At 35.3% G+C, this 27,508-nt stretch overlaps 1 protein-coding gene across 1 annotated transcript in view; it reads right to left on the bottom strand.

The window, feature by feature from the left end:
• Nucleotides 1-27,508, bottom strand: part of unc-13 (protein unc13 homolog) — a 1,156,644-nt gene that overhangs the window by 927,433 nt on the left and 201,703 nt on the right. Inside the window, exon 7 of the mRNA XM_090416011.1 lies at nucleotides 20,620-20,668. Within this exon, the coding sequence (XP_090272137.1) occupies nucleotides 20,620-20,668 (49 nt within the window). The remainder of the gene's footprint in view (nucleotides 1-20,619; nucleotides 20,669-27,508) is intronic.

Here is a 27,508-nt window from a genome sequence, read left to right as displayed (position 1 = left end):
TAAACAAACATTCAAACTTGTGGTGGCACCAATGGAGTAAGCATATTTGAGAACAAGGGATATTGTGCTCATTATCAATTCCATGTTGCGTTAGGCCAGATTTCTCAAATTTATTTAAAATGTAAGATTGCTTTTCTTGTAATCTCTTCTCTGCAGAATGTCCATTTTTTCCAAAGTAGGAAAGGTGACAGCCACAAGGAACTGTAGACACTAAGAAAAGGAGGAGGAGATAATTTATCTTTAAAAGATGGGAACCAAGAGGAGAGTTTATTAAAAGGAATAAATGCAGCCACTAGGTTGTATTTTTTAAGAATTCTTGAGATAAGTTCAGAGATGCCAGAAATGTATAGAGTTGGAACACTCCATCTTGTTTCATTGTTGTTTGAGGGGTAGGCTTATAGGAATCAAAAACATGTTGTGTAGTTCATTCTGAGAAGCCATTCAGCTGCATAAAACACTTGATTTCACAAATTAGATTGTTTCAGAAAATTGACAACATAGAGTAGATAATAACCAAAAAAAAATAATAATTTTTTTTAAAGTATTACTTCCTATATTTCTCCAAAGTTAAATTGGCATCTTCAGGAATTAATACACTGGTATCAAACACGTGCACACAGGCACACTTCAGTAACAGAAGAGACAGGATGACCTGAAGTTTTTAGGTCATCCAAGGCATCCAATTTTATAATAATGTTATGGTTGAGTAAGAGAAAGGGGAACCAAAACACTATGATGACACTGGCCTTTGCTTAGGATTTTGACAGGATACTGCACAGATGGCTATTGAATAAGTTGGAGGTCATGGGGACTGGATTATAAATTATTAATTTGGATAAGAGAATGGCTGACCAACAGATATCAAAAAATTGTGTGATAGAGAGAAAGGTGTAAGCCTGCAAAATTTAAGGAAACTAGTAGTGTACCTCAGAGATTAGTCCTCGGTTCATTGTTATTCAATGTTTACATTTTGAAAGCATTTGACAGTACACATACAGTTGTTTGCTGATGATGCAAATATAGGCAGATAATCAGGAATGCAAATGACAGGAAGCACTTGCAGAGTAATTTGAACAAGTTTGAATTATGAGCTTGTGAAAATGGCTGTCACATCATGACTTCTGTGTGAAGAGAATTCCAATGGCATGTTATATTGGGATTATGCTAGAAGCAGCTGATTATGCTAGGAATGTTGGGATTTTAGTAGCAAAGACTACAAATACAGTTCAGAGGATAAGTGTAATGCTGAAACAAGCATTGACATGTATGGATAAGGAAGTCATTTGACCTCTTTACAAGAACTTGATAAGATATCACCTAGATTATGGTGCACAGATCTTATCTTCTGGTTTCCAAGTCGAAGGAGGAAATGAAGACAAAGAAGAAGCTGTGGAGAAGGTGCAAAGAAGAGCTGCAAGAGTGGTATTAAAATGATAGAATGTACACTATGATTGAGAATATGTGGACTACACTGGTAAACATAAAAAAGAGAGGTGATACAATAGAGACTAAACTTGGATTACTGTGCACAGATCTCATCTTCTAGTTTCTGAGGGGGGGGGGATGAAGAGGAAACTGTGGAGAAGATACAAAGAAGAATTATAAAAATGATACTGAAATTATGAGGTGTACCTTGTGAGGACAGATTGAGAGTCTGTGAACTGCAGATACTCATAAACAGAAGGAGGAGTGATATGACAGCAGCCTACAAACTTCTGAAAGGGACATACTAGTAAATGGAATTTTTATTTTAAGGAGAATGGGAAGAGGATGAGAGGGCATTCATGAAAGTTGAGAATAAATACATGTAAACTGTATTTGTTATCACAAAAGGGGTGAGGGGCTAGATTTTTTTCCCATAGAACAGGGTTTTGATTTGAATGGCTTGTCTTTGGAGGTGGTGAGTGCAGTGCAGATAGTGTTAATGAATTCTACAAAAAAAGGTATGGCAACTGATGTGAGTATTGTGACATCCCCTTGATGAATCTCTGCCTGCCTAGCAGGCTCTGATAATAATAATAATAATTTCATAACTGTGGGAAAGACAGTATATGCTTGTGTTCCCCATTCCTATAAATACAGGTTACTTTCATACTTTCTCTTTAAGTTATTGTATAATGTCATCCCAAATGTATGCATATGTGTGTTTTCTGCATGTAATGAAAGCAACTGGTGATCACAAAAAAAGCATCCCTTCCTGTGAGACATCCCTTCCCCATCAAGACAGAGAAGCATTATGCATTGGAAGTTTGAAAACTGACTTACTGAAAGAAGAGATCCTTTTAACCTAATGTAATGTAAATAATAAAACTGGCAATTATAAGTAATGCAGTGAATAATATATCAAGTAGGGGTCTACATAATTCTGTTATTAATATATATTACAATATGCAGCAGAAATATTATGCAGGGTGTCCACATTGGACCACCCTAGTTTCAAAGAACGGTAAAAAATTGAAATATGCAGAAATATGTAAGGTTTGGTTTGTTCAAACATTCCAGAGACTCTACAAGTTTTATTCAGAATTTTTTATTACAAAAACCTGGTGAATGTACCTTCTCATTTGTACAATTTCGACACCATGGTCCATAATCTTAAGTAGTAATAACACATTGAAACTAGGGCAGTCCAATGTGGACATCCTGTATAATAAATCATCTATAACCTAAGTTATATATTTTAAACTTATAATATATCAACTATTATTAATAATAATAACCAGTACCAAGATAAATTACTAAATTTTATGTATATTAAACAGATACAACAATGCAAACTAACAAGAAGTGGTTTTAATTCTGCAGTAATAATGAAATACTGATGTATGTTTTTATTGTATTAACAGACACTTTTTTTTTCTCCTTACGGGAAAGAAACATACCAAACTTATACTGCAGATATAGCATTAAAATGGATGTCTAATTTAAGACAATCAATAATATAAGAATGTCGACTATATTGACACTTGGTGTATTTTATGAACTCAAATAATCAGACAACTCAAATTGTCAATCTGCTGGTATAGTGGACAAAGGCAGTGCTAATGATGCAAGTAACATTCAAGAGCATGCTCGCTCGGGTCGGTGGCAGAGATGAAACAAGTCCTGCTGAGGCGGTCTGTTAGCCAAATGGTTAGCGTACCCATTCTCTAGTCAAAAGGCGACAGGTTCGAATCCCATCATGGGCATGGATGATTGTGATTGTCTGTGAAAATACTAGTGGTGTTGGGCGGTAGATGGCATTGGTGTAGATGATAATGGTAGCTGCAGTTCGTTGTAGTTGATGGAGATGGAGAGTTGTAGAGTAGGTGCCCTCCCCTCGATGAGCCTTTGGACTCCCTGGATGTGTCACATAATAATAATAATAATGTTGAATAGAAATTTTGTTGAGCATAAAATCATGTTCTTTTCTGTTATCCTCTTCTTTATGGAAATTTTATTATTTTAAAGGCAAACAATGAAACTAGTGCATAAATAATTTTTGTATCTAGTAAAAGCAAAGGATCTGAATAAAATATCTTCTTCCAGTAATGAAAAATATTTGAAAAATAAAAAGTTTCCAATTATTTCCAGTAATAAATAAATTAGATCTAGGACTGATCTGATGTCATACTTTTGAAGTAGGCTCAATTTAGCTATTTTTTCACTCATACTTACAAAATGAAATCTGTGTATATATCTTTTGAATAAATAAAATAAACAAGATGTAAAGGGGGGGGGGGTTTAAAATATTGGAGGATTTCTAATAGAAGAAATTCTAACTTAAAAAGTTTAAGTGGCCTAAAGGTTGCAACTCCTTTACAGTTAATCCATAAACTTACCGTAAAGATATTACAAACCAAGTCTGCTCTCTGCATAATAAAAGACAGAAAAACTCCCAGTGATCAACATGTTTTCATTTTGCTGAGAGTTACACAAATTAATGAATAGTATTTCCAGAGAGTTCACTTGAAATTAATGCCTATGGGCAGGGCCGTACTTATGCACAGGTGCTCTAGCTATGGCATGAAAAATTAGGGACAATTTAAGGGCCCAAAGATGAGGTGGTATGTACTTTTACTTGAAATAAAACTTCAAGTAAAAATATATACATAACAAGTAACTCAAAATTTACCTGTTTGACACAACTGAAGTCCCAACAGATTCTGTTTCTTGGAATTCTGCTGTAGTAGTTGATTTAGCTGCCATGTTCTTATATGCTTTTGAAGAGACCATGTCTTTTAAAATTTTTTTTTCTTTATGAACAAATTTGTGAAAATTGTTATTTCTTTGACATAGGATGTCATAATTATCATTGATTTTACTGTTTCAATATGCAATTGATTTTTCTCCTTGCTTAATAATAAATTCACTAAAGAGAAACCTCTCTATGGAAACAATGGACCCGGTTAGTCAGATGAGCTTTCCAAAATGCAATTTTTTCTTCAGTGTAACTATTCAAGCATTAGAATTTGTTAAATAAATTACCTTGTTCTGTGATTTGTGCTAGCATGGACACTGAATTTATAACTGCCAAGTTAGTGAGGACTTTTTTTTCCATCTACAGTTTTATTTAGTGCTGTCCAGGACATAGAATTCAATTATTTTAAAGGATAATCTTATTCTTACATGCATTCTATTACTGTAGTAAAAAATACAAATCTTAAAGTGTGAATGCATCAGAAAATCGTCATCATTAAAATTACGTAATAACTCTTCAACAGTGGCAGGTAAATATTCTTTCTTATGTTTCATATTAATTTTGCCATTAAAGATTTCAATCTCAACGAGATCTTAATCCAAATGCTGATGCATATTATCTTTCAGTTCTCTGAATTTAGATGAAAAGAGCTTCATTGCCTAATATAAGCAAAAGCAGATTAAAAAAAAATATATATATATATATATATTTGGACATTTATTAATTAAACAAAAATGTAATTTAAGTCCCTTAAAAAACAGTCTATTACCTTCCACATCTTGACATGGCTCTTACACTTAAAGAAAAGAAACAAGCCAAGCATTCAAGAGCTGGTGCCCTTGACTTGCTTGTTCAAGTCTGGTAACATGACTTACAAGTTACCAGAAGAGATAATATTACTTACTCCTGTAACCAGGCCTCCAGAAATACAACCTAAATCTGCTAGCCAGAAAAAAAATTTACTAACTCAAGGTATTGGTGTACTTTATATAAATATTGTTATATGTTAAAAACAACTAAATGTTATGATGCCAAAACAACTAAATGTTATGATGCCAAAACAAATCTTTGTTTTCTAATACATTCTTTAATTCCCACTGTACATTACATGTAATTATACAGAAATAGGCTTTCCTTTAAGGTGGGTTTAAAGTGTATGCCACAACATTGCAACTCAGTTTGTGTAATTTGTTCACTGTTCATAAAGAAAGGCGAGTTTATATAAATTATCCATCTGCATTATGTAAAATAATGTAACAGGGAAGATAAATAATAAAATTCACAAAAACAAGAAAGTAGGTAGCATTAGATGTGGAGCCACACACTTTTCATGATGCATTCAGTTACATGATCCAGTCTTTGCAGAATGATTGTATTTTTTTAAATAACAGTAATACAAAGAATCTGCATTATGTAAAATTTTCACACATTTAATTACACTAAGAGAAGTGTCAATACCTTGGGTCCATATTCACGAATGACGGAAAATGGGATGTAGAGCTAGCTACTCGAATTGGCTTAGCAAGTTCAATATTGCGGGAGTTTGGCTGTTTGGTAGTATTGAAGTGAGAGTTAAGCCAGAATGCAAAGCTGGCTGTCTTCAATATAGTCTATGTCCCCATCCTCATCTATGGTCATGAGAGTTGGGTAATGACCAAAAGAATGCGGACACAAATCCAAGTGGCTGAAATGAGGTTCCCTCGAGGGGTTGCGGGGCTGACAAGACTCGACAGAGTCAGAAGCTCTGCAATTCGGGAAACCCTCAATACTCAACCACCGCTTCTCCGTGTTGAGAGATCACAGTTACGTTGGTACAGGCACTTGGTCAGAATGCCACAAGAGAGGCTCCCTCAGCAGGCCCTCTTTGCCAAGCCAGGTGGAAGACCAAGGACTCACTGGATAGATTATATCCAAAACCTTGGGTGGACATGTTTGGGAATCCCACCAGAACACCTGAGCTTGGTGGCAGAGGATCGTAACCATTGGAAGTTCCTCTTGCAGCTGTTGTCCCCACAACCCAATTAGGAAAGATGGGCCTTGAAGATGTATGTAAGTATGTGTGTATAATTACACTAAGCTAATTCATTTTGTGAGCTGTGAAAATCAGCTTAGGAAAATATTATATTACAACTGCACATCTATTTAAAGGATAAAGGTGTTCAAAGAATAAGATATATAGATGTACTGTAGTATTTAATTACATTGTGCCAATTTTGATTTGTGTTTATAATTATTGGTTTATTTTGTTGATGAAATTATAATGTAAGAAAAGTAAAATTAATTTTTTTAAAGAACAGAATGTTTATTAAATGTTGTGTATTGATTATTATTACATGACACCTCCAAGGAGTCCAAGAACTCATTGTGGGAGGTGCTCTCTACTCTGCTACACATCTCACCATCTCCCCTACTACTTAATTTTCCCACTACACACAACTACATTCAATGCCATCTATTGCCCATCATTACCAACAACAGTATTCGTTGTCTGTAAATTGCATGTGTTCTCATAGCTGGTTTGCCTGTGTGTGGGATGGAAAACCAGAATTCCCAAGAGAAAAAAATCCTGATACCCCCATATGAGATCAGCTAACTCATCTTCAAACAAAAATGCCCATATAAAGATTCCTCTCATTACGAAGAGAATCGAACTTAGGCTTTTTTCAATGGAAGAATGCAATGTACCGTCATTCTTCCAATTGCCCTATGGAGGTGCTTTAATATTGAACTAAATGAATGCTTGATTTGATTAATATTTCCTTTCTTTTAGGCTTGCACGGTGATCCGAATGCATTTTTGAAAATTATGGAGACAACTACCGTGTTTGAATAAAAACTTTAGTTTAATATAACTAAAATCTACAATTCGACGTTTCGACCTTTATGTCAAGGTCATCTTCTGGAGCGTACAAATATACACAAGATACAAGCTATACTACAATCAAACTGGTTCGTTAAAGACACTGACCAACCGCTACCACAATTGTTGGCCTGACCTCTGGTGAAGAAAAAATAAAAAATAAAAAAAAAATTACAAATTAAAAATAAAAAATAAAAAATTATACATCAACGCTAGAGTCCTATTATTTGTGTTGTCTACTATATACATATATTAACATCATTCCAGCCAGTTGGAGTGGAATGGTTTCTAATACTAGCAGATTGGCTAGAGTCCTGACTTATGTTGAATCTTTCATATTAGGTTGGCTGAATGTGTGCCATCCAGATCCTTGGAATTTTCATGCCATCTTTGTTATTGATATTTGGGTGGTTTATCAGGATTTCGCAGGATTCCTTAAATTTTCTTTCGTACCAAGTTTTTGTGCGGTGTAAGGAGCAGGTGCTTTTCCAGTTGATTTGGTGTAAGGTGTTAAGTGCGTGGTCTGAGAGGCCTGCTTCACCATAATGGTTATATTTGATGTGTCTAATGTGTTCTTTCTTGCGTATAGGGATTGTTCGTCCTGTTTCACCAATGTACGGTAAGTTACAGGTGCAGCGGATGCAATAGACTCCAGGATGTGCTAATGGGAGGAGAGGATCCTTAGAGGAGCTGAATATGGTTTTAAGTTTAGTGGGTGGTTTAAAGGTGGCATTGAGGTTATAATGTTGTAGAATTCTGTTGATTTTTTCTGATAGCCCTTTAATGTATGGGATGGCTATGGTTTTACTGTAATCTAGATTCGTTTTTGTTGTGGTTTTATAGAGTATTTTATTGACAGTATTTTTGTTATAGCCATTATTTATGAATGTGTCACTAATGATTTTTAGTTCTTGTTTTAGGGCTTGCTGGTTACAGCAAATAGTTGTGGCTCTATTTTTAAGGGTGTTAATGACTCCGTATTTTTGTGCTGGGTGGTGGTATGAATTCGCACGTATGTATTGGCTCGTGTGTGTCGGTTTTCGGCAGACCGTGAAGGATAGACTGCCTGAAGGAAGACGTGTAACTAGTGTGTCTAGGAACGGGAGCAAATTTTGGTTTTCGATTTCGATGGTAAATTGTATGCATTCGTGTTGTTTGTTTAGGTGGCTGAGGAATGTGTTTAGCGTTTGTCGCCCGTGCGGCCAGATCGCGAACACGTCGTCGACGTATCTGAGCCAGACTGTCGGTCGTAGCGTGGCGGAATCAAGAGCCCTTTGCTCAAAGGTTTCCATGTAGAAGTTAGCGATTGGGGGGGGGGATAATGGTGAGCCCATGGCTGTACCTTCCTTTTGTAGGTAGAATTTGTTTTGCCACACGAAGTAACCGGACTTTAGTACATGGGCAAAGAGGGCCGTAATGTCGGGCAGAAATTTGTTCTGTAGTAGGAGAATTGTGTCATTGATGGGGACATTAGTGAAAAGGGCAGAAACGTCAAAACTGACTAATAAGTCGTCTTTGTCAAGTGTTATGTTTTTGATTTTGTTTATAAAGTGTTGTGTGTTTTTTATGTAGGAGGGGGAATGACCTACCAACTCCTTGAGTGTTGCCGCTAATTTCTTGGCTAGGTGGTAATTGGGACTGTCTATTCCTTCCACGATTGGTCAAAGGGGCACATTTTGTGTATTTTCGGAAGCCCATATATTCTGGGGGGGGTCGGGCGTAGTGGGGTTTGAGTTTTTTAACCGTGTCTGGTGGCCAAGAAGTGACGGACTTTAGTAGTTTTTCTGTTTTATCCTTTATTCTTTTTGTTGGTTTATAATTTACCATTTTATATGTGTTGTTATCGGCTACTAGTTGGTTCATTTGTAGTATGTATGTTGACCTGTCAAGGACAACAGTGGCACTGCCTTTATCCGCTTTCGTTATTATTATGTTTTGTTTGGCTTTTAATGATTTAATTGCTGCTAATTCTGTTTTAGTCAGGTTGTTCTGTATGGTTTTCTTGGTATTTAGGACATCACTGGTTTCTAGTCGTATTTTGTCTGCTATATTGTTAGGTAGGGATCTGATGCCTCTTTCAATGTGGTAGATAAAATCCAATTTGTTTACCTTTTTCGGTGCTATTGCGTAGTTCAGTCCTTTATTCAGTAGCGTAAGTTCGCCGTTGTTCAGGGTGTGGCTTGATAGGTTAATCACATGGTTCTTGCTTGTCGGTGGTTGGTCGCTCCTTGTCTTCTTTGTTTGTTGTTCATTGTTGTTTCTCGGGGAGGAAGTCCTCTGATTGGATGGATTCCTGTGATTGGCCGCCATATTTTGCCGTTGTTTCAAACTGTGGAATTTTTTCTTGAGTTTTTCCTTATTCTTTTCCAGGGTATGCTTGGCTGAATTAGTCAGTTTTGACGTTTCTGCCCTTTTCACTAATGTCCCCATCAATGACACAATTCTCCTACTACAGAACAAATTTCTGCCCGACATTACGGCCCTCTTTGCCCATGTACTAAAGTCCGGTTACTTCGTGTGGCAAAACAAATTCTACCTACAAAAGGAAGGTACAGCCATGGGCTCACCATTATCCCCCCCAATCGCTAACTTCTACATGGAAACCTTTGAGCAAAGGGCTCTTGATTCCGCCACGCTACGACCGACAGTCTGGCTCAGATACGTCGACGACGTGTTCGCGATCTGGCCGCACGGGCGACAAACGCTAAACACATTCCTCAGCCACCTAAACAAACAACACGAATGCATACAATTTACCATCGAAATCGAAAACCAAAATTCGCTCCCGTTCCTAGACACACTAGTTACATGTCTTCCTTCAGGCAGTCTATCCTTCACGGTCTACCGAAAACCGACACACACGAGCCAATACATACGTGCGAATTCATACCACCACCCAGCACAAAAATACGGAGTCATTAACACCCTTAAAAATAGAGCCACAACTATTTGCTCTAACCAGCAAGCCCTAAAACAAGAACTAAAAATCATTAGTGACACATTCATAAATAATGGCTATAACAAAAATACTGTCAATAAAATACTCTATAAAACCACAACAAAAACGAATCTAGATTACAGTAAAACCATAGCCATCCCATACATTAAAGGGCTATCAGAAAAAATCAACAGAATTCTACAACATTATAACCTCAATGCCACCTTTAAACCACCCACTAAACTTAAAACCATATTCAGCTCCTCTAAGGATCCTCTCCTCCCATTAGCACATCCTGGAGTCTATTGCATCCGCTGCACCTGTAACTTACCGTACATTGGTGAAACAGGACGAACAATCCCTATACGCAAGAAAGAACACATTAGACACATCAAATATAACCATTATGGTGAAGCAGGCCTCTCAGACCACGCACTTAACACCTTACACCAAATCAACTGGAAAAGCACCTGCTCCTTACACCGCACAAAAACTTGGTACGAAAGAAAATTTAAGGAATCCTGCGAAATCCTGATAAACCACCCAAATATCAATAACAAAGATGGCATGAAAATTCCAAGGATCTGGATGGCACACATTCAGCCAACCTAATATGAAAGATTCAACATAAGTCAGGACTCTAGCCAATCTGCTAGTATTAGAAACCATTCCACTCCAACTGGCTGGAATGATGTTAATATATGTATATAGTAGACAACACAAATAATAGGACTCTAGCGTTGATGTATAATTTTTTATTTTTTATTTTTAATTTGTAATTTTTTTTTTATTTTTTATTTTTTCTTCACCAGAGGTCAGGCCAACAATTGTGGTAGCGGTTGGTCAGTGTCTTTAACGAACCAGTTTGATTGTAGTATAGCTTGTATCTTGTGTATATTTGTACGCTCCAGAAGATGACCTTGACATAAAGGTCGAAACGTCGAATTGTAGATTTTAGTTATATTAAACTAAAGTTTTTATTCAAACATGGTAGTTGTCTCCATAATTTTCAAAAATGCATTGATTAATATTTGTTGGAAATGATAACTGCAATTTAATTTAAATGTATGTATGATATAAAAATATAACATATTTTCTCACATAGTTTAAGATTTACTGTTTTTAAGGAAAGTATCATAACTATCACAAGTAATGGTGGTTAATTTTTATCTCTTCATGACAAACTATGTTGAATAGTGGGGAGGCATGCATGGAGTGCAAAAAACACTATAATATTGATGTGAGAAAAATGAGAAGTCTGGAACTCAAAAGCAGATGTTTATGAAGTCTTTCACATAGAAAGAAAAACATTTAAAAGTTATCAATTGTTATGACAATGCTGACAGAACAGCAAGTTGAGTTTTTAATTACTATGAAAAAATGAACAGTCATTCATCAGAAAGAAAAAAAAAGTTCTGAACCTTAAAGGAGAAAAAGGAGGGAAGAAGTGAAGATTATTGGCTTATGTAGAGATAACCAGCAATTAAATTGCAATTTTTCAGTGATTCTTTAAAAGAGAACACTAGTGTCTGAATTAAAGATTTCAGATCGAGAAGTTTTATTTCCAATTCATTTGAAATAAACTTCTGTAATGAATTGGTTGACAACCAGCCAAGATAAAATAACTCGACAGTTAATGAAATGTTTTAAGAAAAAAATAAGTAAATTATGTAAAACAAAATATTCTGAATGCATTTTGAATGAGACTAAAAATTCACTCGTCACTTGTGTGTGTTTACTTGCCTGTGGTGAGCAGGTGAGTGGATTTTTGGATCTCTATTTGTAACAGTTGTTTGCTTTATGAATGTTACATGAAATGTTTTATATTTGAAACAGGAGACTAAAAAGTGAGGCATACTAGCAACTCAAAAGCATATCTAGGGAACTCAAGAGTCTATTTAAAAAGGGGATGGTCCCATTCAAAACAGGATGGATAGATACCCTACACTAACATCATGTTTCAACATGAGGATGTGCACAAATTCACATTGAGAGAAGATACACGAAAAAAAAAAAGTCTCATTGAGTACATTACTATTAATAGCAATATATTCACACTGATTCAGGACACAGAAGTGTATACACAAGATATGAAACAGGAGGTGATCATCGTGTTATTTTAAACAGGAGAAAAATAAATATCATAATGAGAAGAAAAATATGTCAGAAAAATTTTAAAAGAATGAAAGTTGAATGGCTTTTACAAGTGAACTATAAACTTAATTATACAAATATTATTCAAGAAAAAAAAATTTCAGATTTTTACCTGAAGTATTTCTAAGATGGCTTCTCTAAGCCATTTGAAACCTGAAATTAGGAAAGTCAGCTGGAGTAGATGATATCTGACACACAAATATGGAGGTATAAAAGTTTTGGTGGCTATACTGCATAATTCAGAAGGTATAGACAGAGAGTAAAATTCCAGATGATACAGAGAGAGATCTCAGAGTACTTATCAATAAAAAGGAAAATAAACTGAATTTGAGAATTACAGAGGAATTGACCTGCTGACTGTTCCAGGAATGATCCATGCAAGAATATTTGAGATTAAGAGTAGTGTTGAATGAAAAGGAGGGCAGACACTGACAGTCCAAGAAATTCGTGTATCTCTTGTGAGGAGAGGGGGGGGGGGATTAAGAGTGGTGTTGAATAGCAAGCGGAAGGAGAACAGAAGACTGACAGCTCAAGTAGAAAGTATTTAGAATATTAAGTAACTTTGAAGTTAATAACACTGTGGGACTGGATGGGATATCACCACATATACTATGAGAATGGGCAAAAGAGCTGGTACCCTTGACTTGCTTGTTCAACAGAAGTCTGGCAATAGGAACAATCCCAGAAGCATGGAAAGAAGGCAAAATAGTGCCACTGGAAGGGAGAATCCAAATCAGTAGTGTCAAACTATAGGCCAGTGCAATATATCAGGTATAGAGTTCATCATCTGATATATATGAATTGTGTATGGAGGTTAGTGTCCCTAAAAAGGAAGGTAACAAGTGGAGTACCACAGAGTTCTGTTTCAGGAACACTGTTGTTTAACTTATATATCAATGATATAGTTCAGGGGTTCGACAACCAGCGGCCCAAACGTGCATTTTTGGCAGCCCATAGAAGGTTGACCATACTTACATGGCATGTGGCCATTAAAATTTTATCATCAAGAAAAGACGTTATGGACATTCAAGAGGATGTCATCTATTACTCAACTGTTGGATGATTAAATATAGGTGCTGGGTTAAAAAGATTTTTTTAATTTAAGTGAAGAAATAGATATTTTCATGACAGAACATGAAAATACTGTCCCACAACTATCAGATAAAAAATAAAAAAAGGATTATGTCTCTTGCATTCATAGTAAACATTACAACTACCATAATGAACTTAATTTGACCCTGCAGGGCCAAGGTAAATTACTAGCAGAACTGTTTTCTGACATAAACCTTTTGAAGACAAACTATGTCTGTTGAAGAAATATATGATGGAAGAAACTCTACATCATTATATATGTTGCAAATCTGCATCTACAGTTGGATGGTAAACACAAAAGGAAACTTTTGTTGGTATTATTGAAGATTTACAAACGGAATTTTCAATAAGATTTGCGGATTTTCATAAAAATAGCATCGAAATGCGATTATTTTTGTACCCTTTTAATGTCGACATTGATGAAGTACTAAACCGACTATAAACTAAAGTTTTGGAATCACAACACAATGAAACATTAAAGAACACATTTTGGTTAGAAAATATCCAAAAATTTTATCGATGCTTGCAAAAAAAATTTGAAGATTTAATCATTTTTGCAAAGAAGATGATAGTCACATTTGGAAGCACATACATATGTGAACAAGCATTTTCTGCCATGAGTTTTTTTAAAAAAACAAATTTTCTTCTCGACTGACTGATGAACATTTGCATGCTTCGATTCGAATTTTCATCTTAGGTTATCAAGTGGATCTAGATAATTTGGCTAAGGGGAAAACAATTATAAAAGTCACATTAAGCAGAGAGACACACATTATGATGCATAAACTATATTACATAGTTTTTATGTGATAATAATTTTTCATTCAGTTTCATTTTCATCCTTGTTTCATATCTAGTACTTTAAATATTTCTGTGTGTTTTAAGATTGATATAATAAAAATTGATAACTTAAGTATTTTTTTCACTCACTATTTTCTATTAATTAAAAGCTTGCGGCCCGATTATTAAAAATAAAAGTTGAACGTGGCCCACGAGTCTGAAAAGGATGTCAACCCCTGATATAGTTCATGAAGTGAAACGATATACTCAGTTATTTGCTGATGATGTTTGATATGTAGAGCTCTTCACCTGATATATAGTGGTGAAGGTGTTGGAGAGGCTGGTTAGAGACAAAAAACAAACCTAGATTGAAGAAAACAGAACTCATTCAAGAGAGCAGCATAGATCTTTTAAGGGAAGGTCATGCTTTAATTACTTGGTTACATTTAATAATAGGGTAACTAGTTTACTGGACAGAGGGGATGCTTATAACTGTGATTTATCTGGATTTTGCTAAAGCATTTGATTGAGCGCTGCACGATAAACTATTAGTCATTTGATAGCTTGGTTACAAGGATGGTCGGCTGACAGGAACCAGAGTTAAATGAAGAAGAGCAATGTCAGGTAGTTCTGACAAGTTGTTATAAGATGATTTGAATAGGTTGTTGCATTAAACTGATGAATGGGGGATGTCATTTCCATGGTGCTAAGTGTAAAGTTGTTTAGTTTGTCCAGAGAAGATGGAATGAGGTTTACCATATTGGAGGAATTTCACTTCAGGAGGTGAAGGAAACAAGAAATCTGGAGATCTTTGTAGATAGGGAACTGATGTTCATGAGGATACACTGCAAAAGTTTTAAAGGTTACCCAGAAATCTGATGCTATAATGCAAAGTATTCTAAAATGTACAGATAAGGAAGTAGAAGTTCTACTGTATAAGGCACTAATTAGACCTCATTTGGATTTCTGTAATAGATCTGGTCACCTAGCTATATTAGTGATAAGGAAACACTGGAAAGGTTGTCTCAGCACTCGGGGATTATTGAGTATGAGGACAGACTGAAGATATGTTGTCTTCATTCAAAGCTTGACAAATGAGAGGGGTGATATGATGAGATGTATAAGTTGATGAAGAGGAGCGTATTGAATAGATACAGAGGAATTATTGCATACGATAATGGATGATGTGTGAACAAGAGATCTTTGCAAAAATCATGTAAGGAAATAAAAAGAAGAAATATTTTGCTTGGTAGGTAGTTAATGAGTAGAGTGCATTACCAGAGTAGATGGTAAGTGCTCCAACACTGAATATTTCCAGGCCAAGATATGGTAATTATTGTGGTCTGAGTTCAACCTCTAGCATTAAATCTTTAGACTGGGTGGAGGCTTGTAAGTAGTACAAAAATTACAGTATATTAATGAAAAATGCTAAAATATTAAGGTATAAAAGTTTTGCAGTGGTTGCACTGCATAATTCAAAGGACCTGGTCAGAAGATTATATTCCAGATAATTGGGGAAAGCTCTCATAATTCCTATCTATAAAATAAGGAAATAAAGCTGAATGTGAGAATTACAGAAGAATTTCTCTACTAAGTGTTCTAGGTAAGATATATGCAATCATACTTAAAAAGAGGCTGAAAAAAAAAATTGTGGAAGAGAAATTAGAAGAACAAGCTGAGTTCATGCCAAACAGCAATTGTCAGGATCAGATTCTCACTTTACAACAAATGGTCGAGAAACCATGGAAATATAACAAGGACCTATAACTTAAGTTTTATAGATCTGGAAAGAGCAGCATATAACAAACTGCCAAGAGAAGAGCTATTCAAAAAGCTACAATTATATGGAGTAAGTGGAATATTATAAAGAATAATACATAGTCTATACTTAAATAGTACATCAGCAATTACAACTGAATGAAGAACAGGATGATGGTTTGATGTAAAATCAGGTGTAAAACAAGAGATCATCTATCATCATCAAATTCCTGATATATACCCTCAAGGTATATATGTCCACACATCCTCCATCTATCCTCAATTGAGAATGTTCCACAGACCACTGCCCATCTTGGTTGCTCGCATCTCAATCCTCTGCACCACTTCCTCAACCCAAGAAACCAAAAGACCAGACTACAACAGAATAATACAGATGTGGAGGAATCAAGGCCTTATAAAGAGGAATAACAATTTCCTTATCTCCACTTGTTAGTGTTAAACAAGTTTTCATCATCATCAAATTCCTGCCATGTACCCTCAAGGGGTGCACAGGATATGATAGTACTACATGAAAAATTTACATCATTATTAACTTCCTATCTACAATTTTCCTCAAAATCAGTCTGTTACCTGTCAAGACTCCAACATTATCACATCTTATATTTCTATCTTCTAAGGCACTTTTTACTATATCAATCCACTATATCTTTTTCTTCTTCGGGGTCTTTTTCCTGCCAACCTGGCAGAGAATACTTGTTTTGCCTATTCTGTTTAAGTGACCATAACACCTGAGATTAGCTCTGCTAATACACTCCTGGATGCTGATAATGTCAAGTTCTTTCCTAATATCCTCGTTTTTAATATGATATTACCACTGATGCCATCAGCCATTCAAGCCCCTAATCTTTCTCATGACTCTCATATCTGCGGTCTTTAGTCTTTGGTCAAATGTTTTATTTCCGACCTAGCTCTTAGATCCATAAGTTAAAATTGGCTTGAATAGTGTCTTGTATACAGCTAATTTAGTGTTTTGGCTAATTTCTCTCTTATTCCATATAAATTTATTAGTTGACTTCCTACCATACCAGCTTTGCTGATTCTGTTGTCAATTTTCATATTTAAATTATCACCCTTCACTAAAAATCATGCCGATATATTTTACTTGTTCCACAGGTTCTCCGTTCACAACGCAGTTGACATTTTCAATGATTCTATCAATTTTCATTGTCTTTGTCTTTTTATTGCTGACCTTCATACCATATCTATTACAACAGTTATTCAATTTAGTCAGGGAATCTTGCAGACTAGTAGCGGATTTATTTAGAAGTATAACATCATCCTCATAAAGCAAAGAGCTGACATTAACATCCCCAGTTTTGATATCAAATTATTTAATACCACTTTCCTTCATAATGTAAATCATACAGATAATGAATAACAGAGGCAATAATGTACATCCGTGCCTGACACCAGATTTAACATTAAACCACCTTCCTGTACTTCCTTCAATTCTAACTGCTGACTTGCAACTCAAAAAAGACCAAGTATTGCTTGATATAATGCCCCATTGACACCATATAACTGTAGCGTTTCGAATAGCTTCTCTCTCTTGGTGCCTTGTCATATGCCTTTTCCAGATCTACAAAACTTAAATACAAATCTTTGTTATATTAGCATGCTTTATCATCTAATTGTCATAAAGTGAAGATCTGATCCTGACAGCCTCTATTTGGCCTGAATCCAGCTTTTTCTTCACCAAGCTACACTTCCACAATCCTTACTTGCATATATCTTATCAGGAACACTCAGTAGAGAAATACCTTTGTAATTCTCACATTCAGTTTTATTTCCCTTTTTATATGGGAACTATGACAGCTCTACTCTAATTATCTGGAATTCGTTCCTCTGTCCAGGCCTTCTGAACTATGCAGAACAGCCACTGGACTTCTATACCTCCATACTTGAGCATTTCTGGTCGAATAGCATAAATTCCTGCTGCCTTTTCACATTTCAGGCTTTTGGTGGCTTTTTTCTACTTCAAGTATGGATATGTATTCCTGACTGTACGCCTATTGAGTGTTTTTTACCACTGTGCTATCACTGATTGTTTCATTTAGCAATTTTTCAAAGCAATTACTCGATACTTCAAGGATATCTTTTTCTCCCATTTTCATGTCACCTTTATCATCTCTAATTCCTATTACAGCACTCTTTCCTCCATTCCTAAGCTTCTGCAACAACCTCCAAATATTTTGCCACCTTCTTGATATTTATTTTCTATGTTCTTACCAAAGTCTTCACTTTTGTTTAGCTAGTTTTAGGCAGTATTTAGCTTTCTTAAATTTGTCTCCGTATTCTCTAAGAGCACAAGCTGATTTATTTTCCAGGAACTTTTGATATGCTTTCTTCTTTTCTTTCACTGCCTGTTTAATTTACTGTGTCCACCATGGAGTTCTGATTTTCTATCCTTGCAGACAACTTCACCACATGCCTCTCTGGCTGAATCAATCAATGTTTTCTTCAAGACTTGCCACTGAATCTCAAAGGTTTGGCTCCTGTTCTCTAACTCTTTCATTTTTTCTTCAATAATGTTTGTATATTTTAGTCTACGGTTCACATCTGAGAGCTGCTCAACTTTTATTCACCTTAAAACTTTCTTACACATTCTTCTTTTATTTGTGAAATTCAATTTTATCCTGCTGAAGACTAAATAAATTGTGATCACTTCCGATTTCAAATCCTCTATATACTCTGGTGTCATGCACCAGGGAGAAAACATTACTATCAACAATAACATAGTCGATGAGACTTTTCTTATTCCTTGCCCTCTTCTCTCCGTGTGAATTTGTGCACATTTTTATGTCGGAACATTGGAACAAAATAAAATATTATGGTAACATGACAGAATAATTAATCATCTACACGGATCATATCATAAAAGAAAGCATTAAACCTGATATCAAAATCTTTGCTTTAAGCAGATGATGTTCTGCTCTAAATAAATTCAGTGTAGGTCTTCAGGATACTTTAACTTAACAGAATAATAGTGTAATAACCAATTTGGTATTAAAATCAGTAATAAAAAGCCTAAAAGTATGAAAATAGGTAAGAACAACATAGAAAATTTTAACTGCCTTCTCACAGAACTAGTAAAATGTTTCAGTTATTTTGGTTCAGTTTTTTGTGAAGATGGGAAATTAAATATGAATACAGACAACAGAATAAGCAAGCTGGTATGATGGAGGGCAAGCTGAATAAATTTATACAGAATAAGAAAGAAATTAGCCAAAACACTAAACTATCAGCATACAAGACATTATTGAAAGGAATATCAATCTGAGAGTTGTGTTAAAAATAAAGCACTTGATCTGAGACTAAAGACTAGAGATATGAGAGTTCGAAAAAAATTACGGAAGTGAACAGATGGCATAAAGGGAAAATGATATTTAAAATGAAGATATTAGTAAGGAACTTGACATTCTTATCATTCAGAAATGCGTGCACAGAGTTAATATAAAGTGCAATGGTCATTTAAATAGAATGGAAGAGGAAAGATTAAAAAACAGGCCTTTTGACCAGGAAAGAGACCTACAGAACAACCAAGATCTAAGTGGAGAGATGTGGTCAGAATTATCCTCAAAGACAGAACCATAAGATATGACAATATTGGAGTGTTGAGCAGTGGAGACTAATTTGGAGGAAAACTGTTGATAGGAGATTAGTAATAATCAAACTTGATCATGTAAAACTGTCACAGATCCTTAATCCCCACCCCATTGAGAGTACATATCAGAAAATTGGATTATGAGAAGATAAAGAAATCAGCATGGCTGGTCTTGTCAGTTAATTAAATTTCCGTCCTAATATCAAGTCTAACAATTATGTTAATGTTGTGCATTTCCTTATAAAATATATACACGTTTACACAAGAATATTATTTAATTTGCCAAATATTTCAGTCTGAATATTACAGACCATCTTCAGTGGCTACATAGGAATAGTTTTAAAAAGCAAGGTGGAATACAAACAATTGATCATTCGCAAATAGAACGAGCCACGTGATGTCACTCTTTTAATACTTAGCGATATGACATCACGCAGCTCGTTCTATTTGTGAATGATCAATTGTTTGTTTTCCACCTTGCTTTTTAAAACTATTCCTATGTAGCCACTGAAGATGGTCTGTAATATTCAGACTGAAATATTTGACAAATTAAATAATATTCTTGTGTAAACGTGTATATATTTTATAATCCTAATGTCACAAGTATCTTTAAAGAATCAAAGTGCATTTCCTTGTTTCGCAACTGGATGTCATCTGAAGTTGGATGTGATAAGCTATGAACATGTCAAAAAGTTTCTTCATGACATAGCCAACATGGAAGTGGTGGCAAGGTTTTCCTCCAAATCACTCCGGTGTACTAGCTTTTCATCAAGAAAACTTCATAGATGGCTTTTAAAGATGGAAGAGTCTAAATTATTTGCTATTGTCCATGATTTAACAATCATTGTTCATCTGCCAATCAAAACACCAGATTATCATAATAAATCCTCCCAATACTCTGGACTTTTTCTTAGCCAGTAGTTCTTCCAAATATACTGCAGCTGATTGCATTCCTATTGGCAACTCCAACCATAATGTTATCATAACCATAACTATATAATAGTTATTATATTTTTTACATATTTATATAATATTTCATTCATATTTTCTTAAAGATAATAAAGGATAGTAATCTTTGATGAGATTCAGCACATAAGAATTTATCAATATCACCAACCTTTCTTCAAGAACAACAACAAAAAAAAGTTTTAAATTTGTTGCAGAGTGTTAGAGCATCTACATAGATAGAATGAACATTTTAGTAACTTAAATTTATGTTGTCAAATGCCTTACAATTAAGTGAATACAGATGTCTTCTGTCTTGTTCCCGAATATTCATCATCTGAAATACAAACAAAGAAATAATTATGATAAATAAAATACAGGATTTGATATTCCTCAGAAGTAAAGCAAAGCTATCATGAGCATCACATATTCATGTAAATTAACCAAAATCACTATCATTTATACATGATGTGAAAATGGATAACAAGAATCATAATAGCAGCTCTAAGTACAGATAGTGTAATCATGAATTATTATTATTATTAAGACGGACCACCAGGGACTCATCGAGGGAGGCCACATATTACACATATCAGCTCTCATATTTATTCTTGAATTCATTCACACTGCCTGCACTCACAACATCCAATGGCAATCCATTTCAATGAAGCACCACCACCTTCTGAGAGAAAAATCTAGCCCTCACAACTTTCTTAGTGGCCTGCATTCTTAGCCTCCCAGGATGCCCTCTTGTCCTTTTCCCATCCTCCATAAATTGAAAAATTGCATCAATTGAAATCCTGTATAACCCTCAATCATATCATCCCTCTTTCTCCTGTTTGCTAGTGTCTGCAGTCTACAAATTCTCAATTTGTCTTCATAATTAGTATTCCACAATCCTTATATCATTTTTAACTCTCTATTGTACTCTATCTCTCCAATTCTATCAGAATCACAATGGAAATGATGAGACCAGACCTTCACACAATAGTCCAAGTGAGATCTTATCAACGCCTTGTAAAGAGGAAAAATGACATCCTTATCTTTACATGTGAACATTTGTTTCAGGATTGCAATTATCTTTTGAGTTGTATTTGCCATCTTTGCCTCTAAACTTCAACTTTCTATCTACTAACACTCCAAGATACCTAGCCTTATCAGTTTCTTCAAGCATAATCCCACCAATATAATATGACATTGGATATCTAATCATAACATTTACTGACATTGAACTGACATCCATTTTCCCATGCCCACAATTCCAGCCTATTCAAATCATTCTGAAAGTACTATATATCAGCAGCATTCCTGTTTACTTCACATATCTTTTCATCATCAGGAAACAGCTGTATGTCACTAGTCAAACCCATCCCATTATCATTAATGTACAGATTGAATAACAGTGGACCAAGCACTGACCTTGTGGTACACCACTGGTTACTTCAAATCTTGCAAACTCACATCCCCCATATACCACTTTTTGATATTTGTCAGTCAGCCATCCTCTTATCCACACTAACATTCTATAATCCATAACCATATTCTCCACTTTATGCAACAGTCTACCATGCTGTATTCTGTCAAAAGCCCTAGCAAAATCCAAAAGTATCATGGTTCATCCATTCCCCTTGTCTAGTTCAGTGGTAACATTGTTATAGAATGTGATCAAGTTGCTAAAACATGACCTTCGTTTAGTAAACCCATGTTATTCATTGCAAAGTAGAGATTCACTGTCAACCCCATTTCTGAATGCGAGCGCAAACCAATTTTTCCAAAATCTTCACCACCACTCCTGAGATACTAATTGGTTGATAGTTGGATACATCGGTATCCAACTATCAACCAATTTGCATCACCCTTGTGCAACTGAATTACAATATATTCCTTCCATTCCTGCGGAATCTCCACTGTTCTGAGACTCATATTAAACAACCTGGTCAAAGGAACAGCAAGTTCAGCTGAACACTCTTTTAGCACATGTGCAGATAACCAATCAGTCCCTATTGCTGAATTCTTATTCAGTTTATGCAACAGCTCTAATACCTCATCCTCATATGCCTACATTTCTTCATCCAGTGAAGAGGTACCAGTGAGCTCAATGTTGTGTACACCAGTTTGATAGCTTTTAACAAAATATGCACTCATTAATTGAAAAACCTCTTCTGCATCTGTAACCCTCATGCTATCTGTATTTAGAAGAGTTATTTTTTTATATTCACTCTTTCTTTCACTTGCAGCATATTGATAGAATTCTTGTGGGTTCTGTTTAGCATAGAGAGCCAGTTTCTTTTCATACTCAGACTTTGCTTTCTGTACAACAGTTGTGATTATTCTAGCCTGCTGCTTATAATTTTCATAACGGACATCATCCTTATTCAGGTCGTATTCCATCCAAATCATCCTTTTCTTATGAATCTCTTGCTTAATAAGATTACACATTCACTTGACTCCTACCCTATTTATTCTTCGAACTCTCGGGACACATTCTGATATCGCATCATTTAAGTATTGTTTAAATGCTTCCCATGCACTGTCGATATTCTTCCCATCCAGCAATCAATCCCATTCCACTGAACTCAGTATACTCCTCGGTTGATCATAATTTCCTGCTTTGTAGTTAAGCATGTAACCTTTTCTGAATGGAACATTCGTAAACTCAGTCACTTCCCAAGAGAGTACTGCACGATCAGTGTCATCACCTGGAGGCAGAATAGTTACGTCTTTAACTGAAACGCCCTCTGACACTATAATCAAATCTAACACTCTTTGATCTCGTGTTCCTTCTGTCACATGCTGCTTGAGGAAGTTGTCCCATAACAGCTCAAATGCATTTTCATTCATCTCATGAGATTCTACTGCTACCCAATCAATATTTGGATAATTAAAGTCTTCCATTATGATTACTCTTTTCGTGCTCATCTTTTCTATTTGACAATACATTTCTTCATCACTAGCAACCGATCACCTGGTCTGTAACAACACCCCACTATGTAATCGATCTTGTTAGATTCCACCTCACACCAGATGGCTTCAAACTCACTAATACATGAAATATTGTTAGTAGTAGTAGTACTACAATGATAGGTCTCAACTCTAACTGGATTCAAGTCATCTGATATCATTAGCAACATGCCCCCTCCTTTCCTATTCTCTCTAAAAAATACTGTACCCTTGACACTTGATACCAGTTAGTAGGTCTGATAGCCAGGTCTCACTAATACTTAAAATCTGAGGTCGCAACACATTGCCTAAGGCAACAAACTCTATCCCTTTGTTTCTGATACTCCCAATATTCATGTACAGACATGATAATCTACCTGCATATTCTTTTATATACTCTTGTCTGCAGTCTGCATGACACAGTTGGACAACTTGCAGATCTCTATTCTTTAATGCCTTATGCATGTAGACACTTTGCACATGTTTGATGGGTCCGAACTGGACAAACACAAAACCGAAATCATTCTGTCCTCGTTGATGACATGACAAAGCCCATTCTTATCATTAAGACAGTTATATAGCACTGTTGCTGTTATACACACATACATTCGCACCATTCCTCCCTTTATAATTTAGTTTAACCAACTCTCTGTATTGTTCAATTATATATTGGAAAGGGAAAAAAAATCTAAAATGTAACTAAATGTTGAAAAAAAAAATTTTGCACCTTAAGTAACTTCAGGACAGGGCAACTTGTACACAGAAGCTGCACATCGCCTGCCTTAGTATCCCATAATGCAAAGCACATATCCTTAGACATACATAATGCTGTGCATTATGGGAAGGGTCACTACCCAGACTGGTTTCGACCTTTATTGAGGTCTCATCAGTGAGAACCAGACCCAGAAGTGATACTAAGTTGAAAATAATGCAGAAGTCATATTTCCATATACGAGTAGCCAAAAGGTGTCACGTGTATGGGATGCTAAGGCAAGTGATGTGAAGTCATCAGCTTCTATACATAAGTTGCCCTGTCTCCTGAACTTACTTCAGGAGCAAACTTTGTGCTTACACTTGGATAAAGGATTAAACCAAGAATATTATTTCTTCACATCTTTAATTTATAGTCTTACTAAGTGGAAAAACTTCCAACAAAAAATATATTCCTCCCTAAAAAGGCAAAATACATCAAAATTTCATACAGTAAAAAAGTACTTCTACATAGGGACATCAATATCAACATTAATGATATTTACTACCACCTACATGTATCAAAACCTGTTTTGCTATTTTTACTAAACACCAACTGGAATCTTCTCCAACTACAGTTCACCTCAGCTATATCATGCAAACATACTACCCTTCTGTAAAAAAACATGTGCTTTCAGTGGATCAGGCATTTCTTTCCAAAGGATATTAATTCCGGAATCTCTAGCATACGAGAGAGGGAGGGAGGGTCTGGAAAGTTCTAATAAACACCTATAACAAAAATGATATTAAAGCAACTGATATAACCACAAGAAAGAACATATGAGGATATAATAATATAAAAACATAAATTACTCTGCTACTAGCATGTTCTTTCTTGTGGTTATATCAGTTGTTTTAATATCATCTTTCTCTAGGTGTTTGCCAGACCCCCCCCCCTCCCGTATAATCTGCTCTTTCCTTCAATTGCTGCTTTTATCACTCTCCACTTTAGATAACCATGCTGACCTCTCTGATTTATCACTGAAAGTTGATTCACACACTCTAATTATCCACCCTGTGAGATCAAATCCTCAGAGACTACATTTATAACCCAAACTAAGTACCGTACTCTAGCTTTACAGATTATGTTGGAAGGGTAGCTAATCATTTACTATCGACCATGATCTAACAATCATTGTTCATCTACCAATCAGAATACCACATTATCCTCTTCATTCTCCTTATACTCTGGGCCTTTTCTTAACCAGCACTTCCTCCAAATATACAGCAATGATTGCACTCCTCTTGGAACACTCCAACCATAATCTTATCCAAGTTTCGTTTTCTACACATCAATACTCTCCTAGAAAATTGACGTATAAAAAAGGAAATCTGGATGACTTCTGGGATTCTGCCTCTTTTGCATGGTCTGATTACTGTTTTCACTCTCCTGATCCAAACAGCTATTCCAACCAGATAATTGAAATAATCCTTACCGGAAAGAGGGCCTTCATTCACAACTCCACTTCAAATCCTGGGATCTCAAAAAATGTGCTAAAGAACTTTAAGATAAAAATTCAGCATATATTCAATGACTCAAGTCAAAAACTCTAGTTTCTCACTCACTCCTACACTGCACTTGAAACAAGTATAGGAAAATTATCAACAAATTCAAACAGCAACCACTCAGTTTACTTCCTGCACAAGAAGTGACTTTTTTTTTTTCAGTAATTTACAAACTTATTCTTTTGTGTATTAGTAGATCACAAGTGATGATTTTGTAAGCAGATTGACTCAAAATTGTTCTACTTAGATTAATGGATAATCACAAGCAAAAATGCACAACCTTCTAGTTGATTATGCATTTTATTACACAACAGAATAACATTTGTAAATTACTGATAAAAGTCACTTCTTGGCCCAAAGAAACTGTTAACAAACTCAAGGCTTTTCACATAATGCTACCCAGAATATATGGAAAACCAAAAATTCCCAAACAATATACACCTTTATATTGTTTGTGATACATACAAACATTCTAAACATTTGGCAGAATCATTACAGCCCCCATCCATTTTGCAGTCATTTCTTTCTCCTTTGTAAAAAAATTCTGTTCACTTAAAAAATACATTAAATAATCATATTCTAAAAAGTTTAGACATAATGATTTGCTCTGACATTACTTCACTATTTGCCAATGCACCATTAATTGAGACCCTTGAATTGATAAAGTCATATCCCCACAATAGATTTGAATTATTCAAATTTACAGTATATGCTTGTTATTACACATGGAAAGGGAAAATATACAAACAATTAGATGGGAAACACTCAGTGGGCTTGGTCATATCAGTAGATCTGATTGCCATCCAATGCAAGTTTTTAAAGGAATTATTCCCAGCTGACGGAAAATAAACTAGATTAACAATATAAAAAACTGGACAGATGCTTCAATTATAGAGCATAAATCTAAATATCAATGAAAGATATATTGCAAGATATCTGTGAGGAATATTTCCTAATATCTGCTCACTGGTTTTATTATGGAATATGGGAAGAAGAAGAGAGGAACAGTGATGGATTCACCTCTCAGCACTGCTCAAAGCAGTGGTTTGGCTGCACTATATAGATAGTGCAGCCAAATAGTAAACAGGTGAACAAATGCATTTAAATAGTAAAGGAATCAAATAACTGTCTTCAATTGCTAGATATGATAGTCACATTCCTTACAAATGATGCATTATGTTATCTTTACAGAAAGGATACTGGAAGATATTTGCAAAAAAAAACAATCATACCACAATCCAGCCCAACAGTATGGTATACTAAAAACACCAGTACATAGAATGAGAGTTATCTGTTCCAATGATACCACTCATACCACAAGGCCATAACAAAACTGTTACTATTTCATACATTTGGGACGCATCTGAAAAGATGTTCAGAGAGCTTAATAAATGCCAGGTCTACACCATATTCAAACCATATATAATACTGACAACCCTTATCTGTTCATCTGCAGACAAGCTCTCACCTCTTTCACTTCCAGAAGTATGAGGGAGGAGGATTCTGGAAAGTTCTGATAAGCACCTAGAACCACAAGAAGGAACACACTAGTAGCAGAGTTATGAAAGTAACTTATGTTCTTATATTCTCGTATGTTCTTTCTTGTGGTTATGTCAGTTGCTTTAATATAATTTTTTTGTTCTAAGTGTTTATCAGAACTTTCCAGAACCCCCCCCCCTTCAACATGTATGAAATGCCTTTAACATGTAACCTAGCATTATTTCCTTTTAAATATAACACAATAATATTATTATATGACTAATATGATAGGGTGCTTAAGGGTAAAAGCTGTATAACTGGGAGGAGACCTCCACATAGCCTATTAAGGAATGCAGAGAACTGACCAGTGCTTCTGACCTAATGTCCAATTCTCACTATTCTCATGGTGCACCCTGTTAGGTATCTACCTGGATACTGAACAAACAAGGATGGGCTGGCAATTTGGGAATTAGCTGACCAAATTGTATACTTATGGGTTTAA

The sequence above is a fragment of the Typopeltis vanoorti genome, chromosome 3, assembly GCF_054136105.1.
Source record: "Typopeltis vanoorti isolate ZY-2024b chromosome 3, IOZ_Tvanoo_1.0, whole genome shotgun sequence".
Lineage (NCBI taxonomy): Eukaryota > Metazoa > Arthropoda > Arachnida > Uropygi > Thelyphonidae > Typopeltis > Typopeltis vanoorti.
The sequence above is the reverse complement of the archived record's forward strand: the minus strand, read 5'-3'. Positions and strand labels throughout refer to the sequence as shown.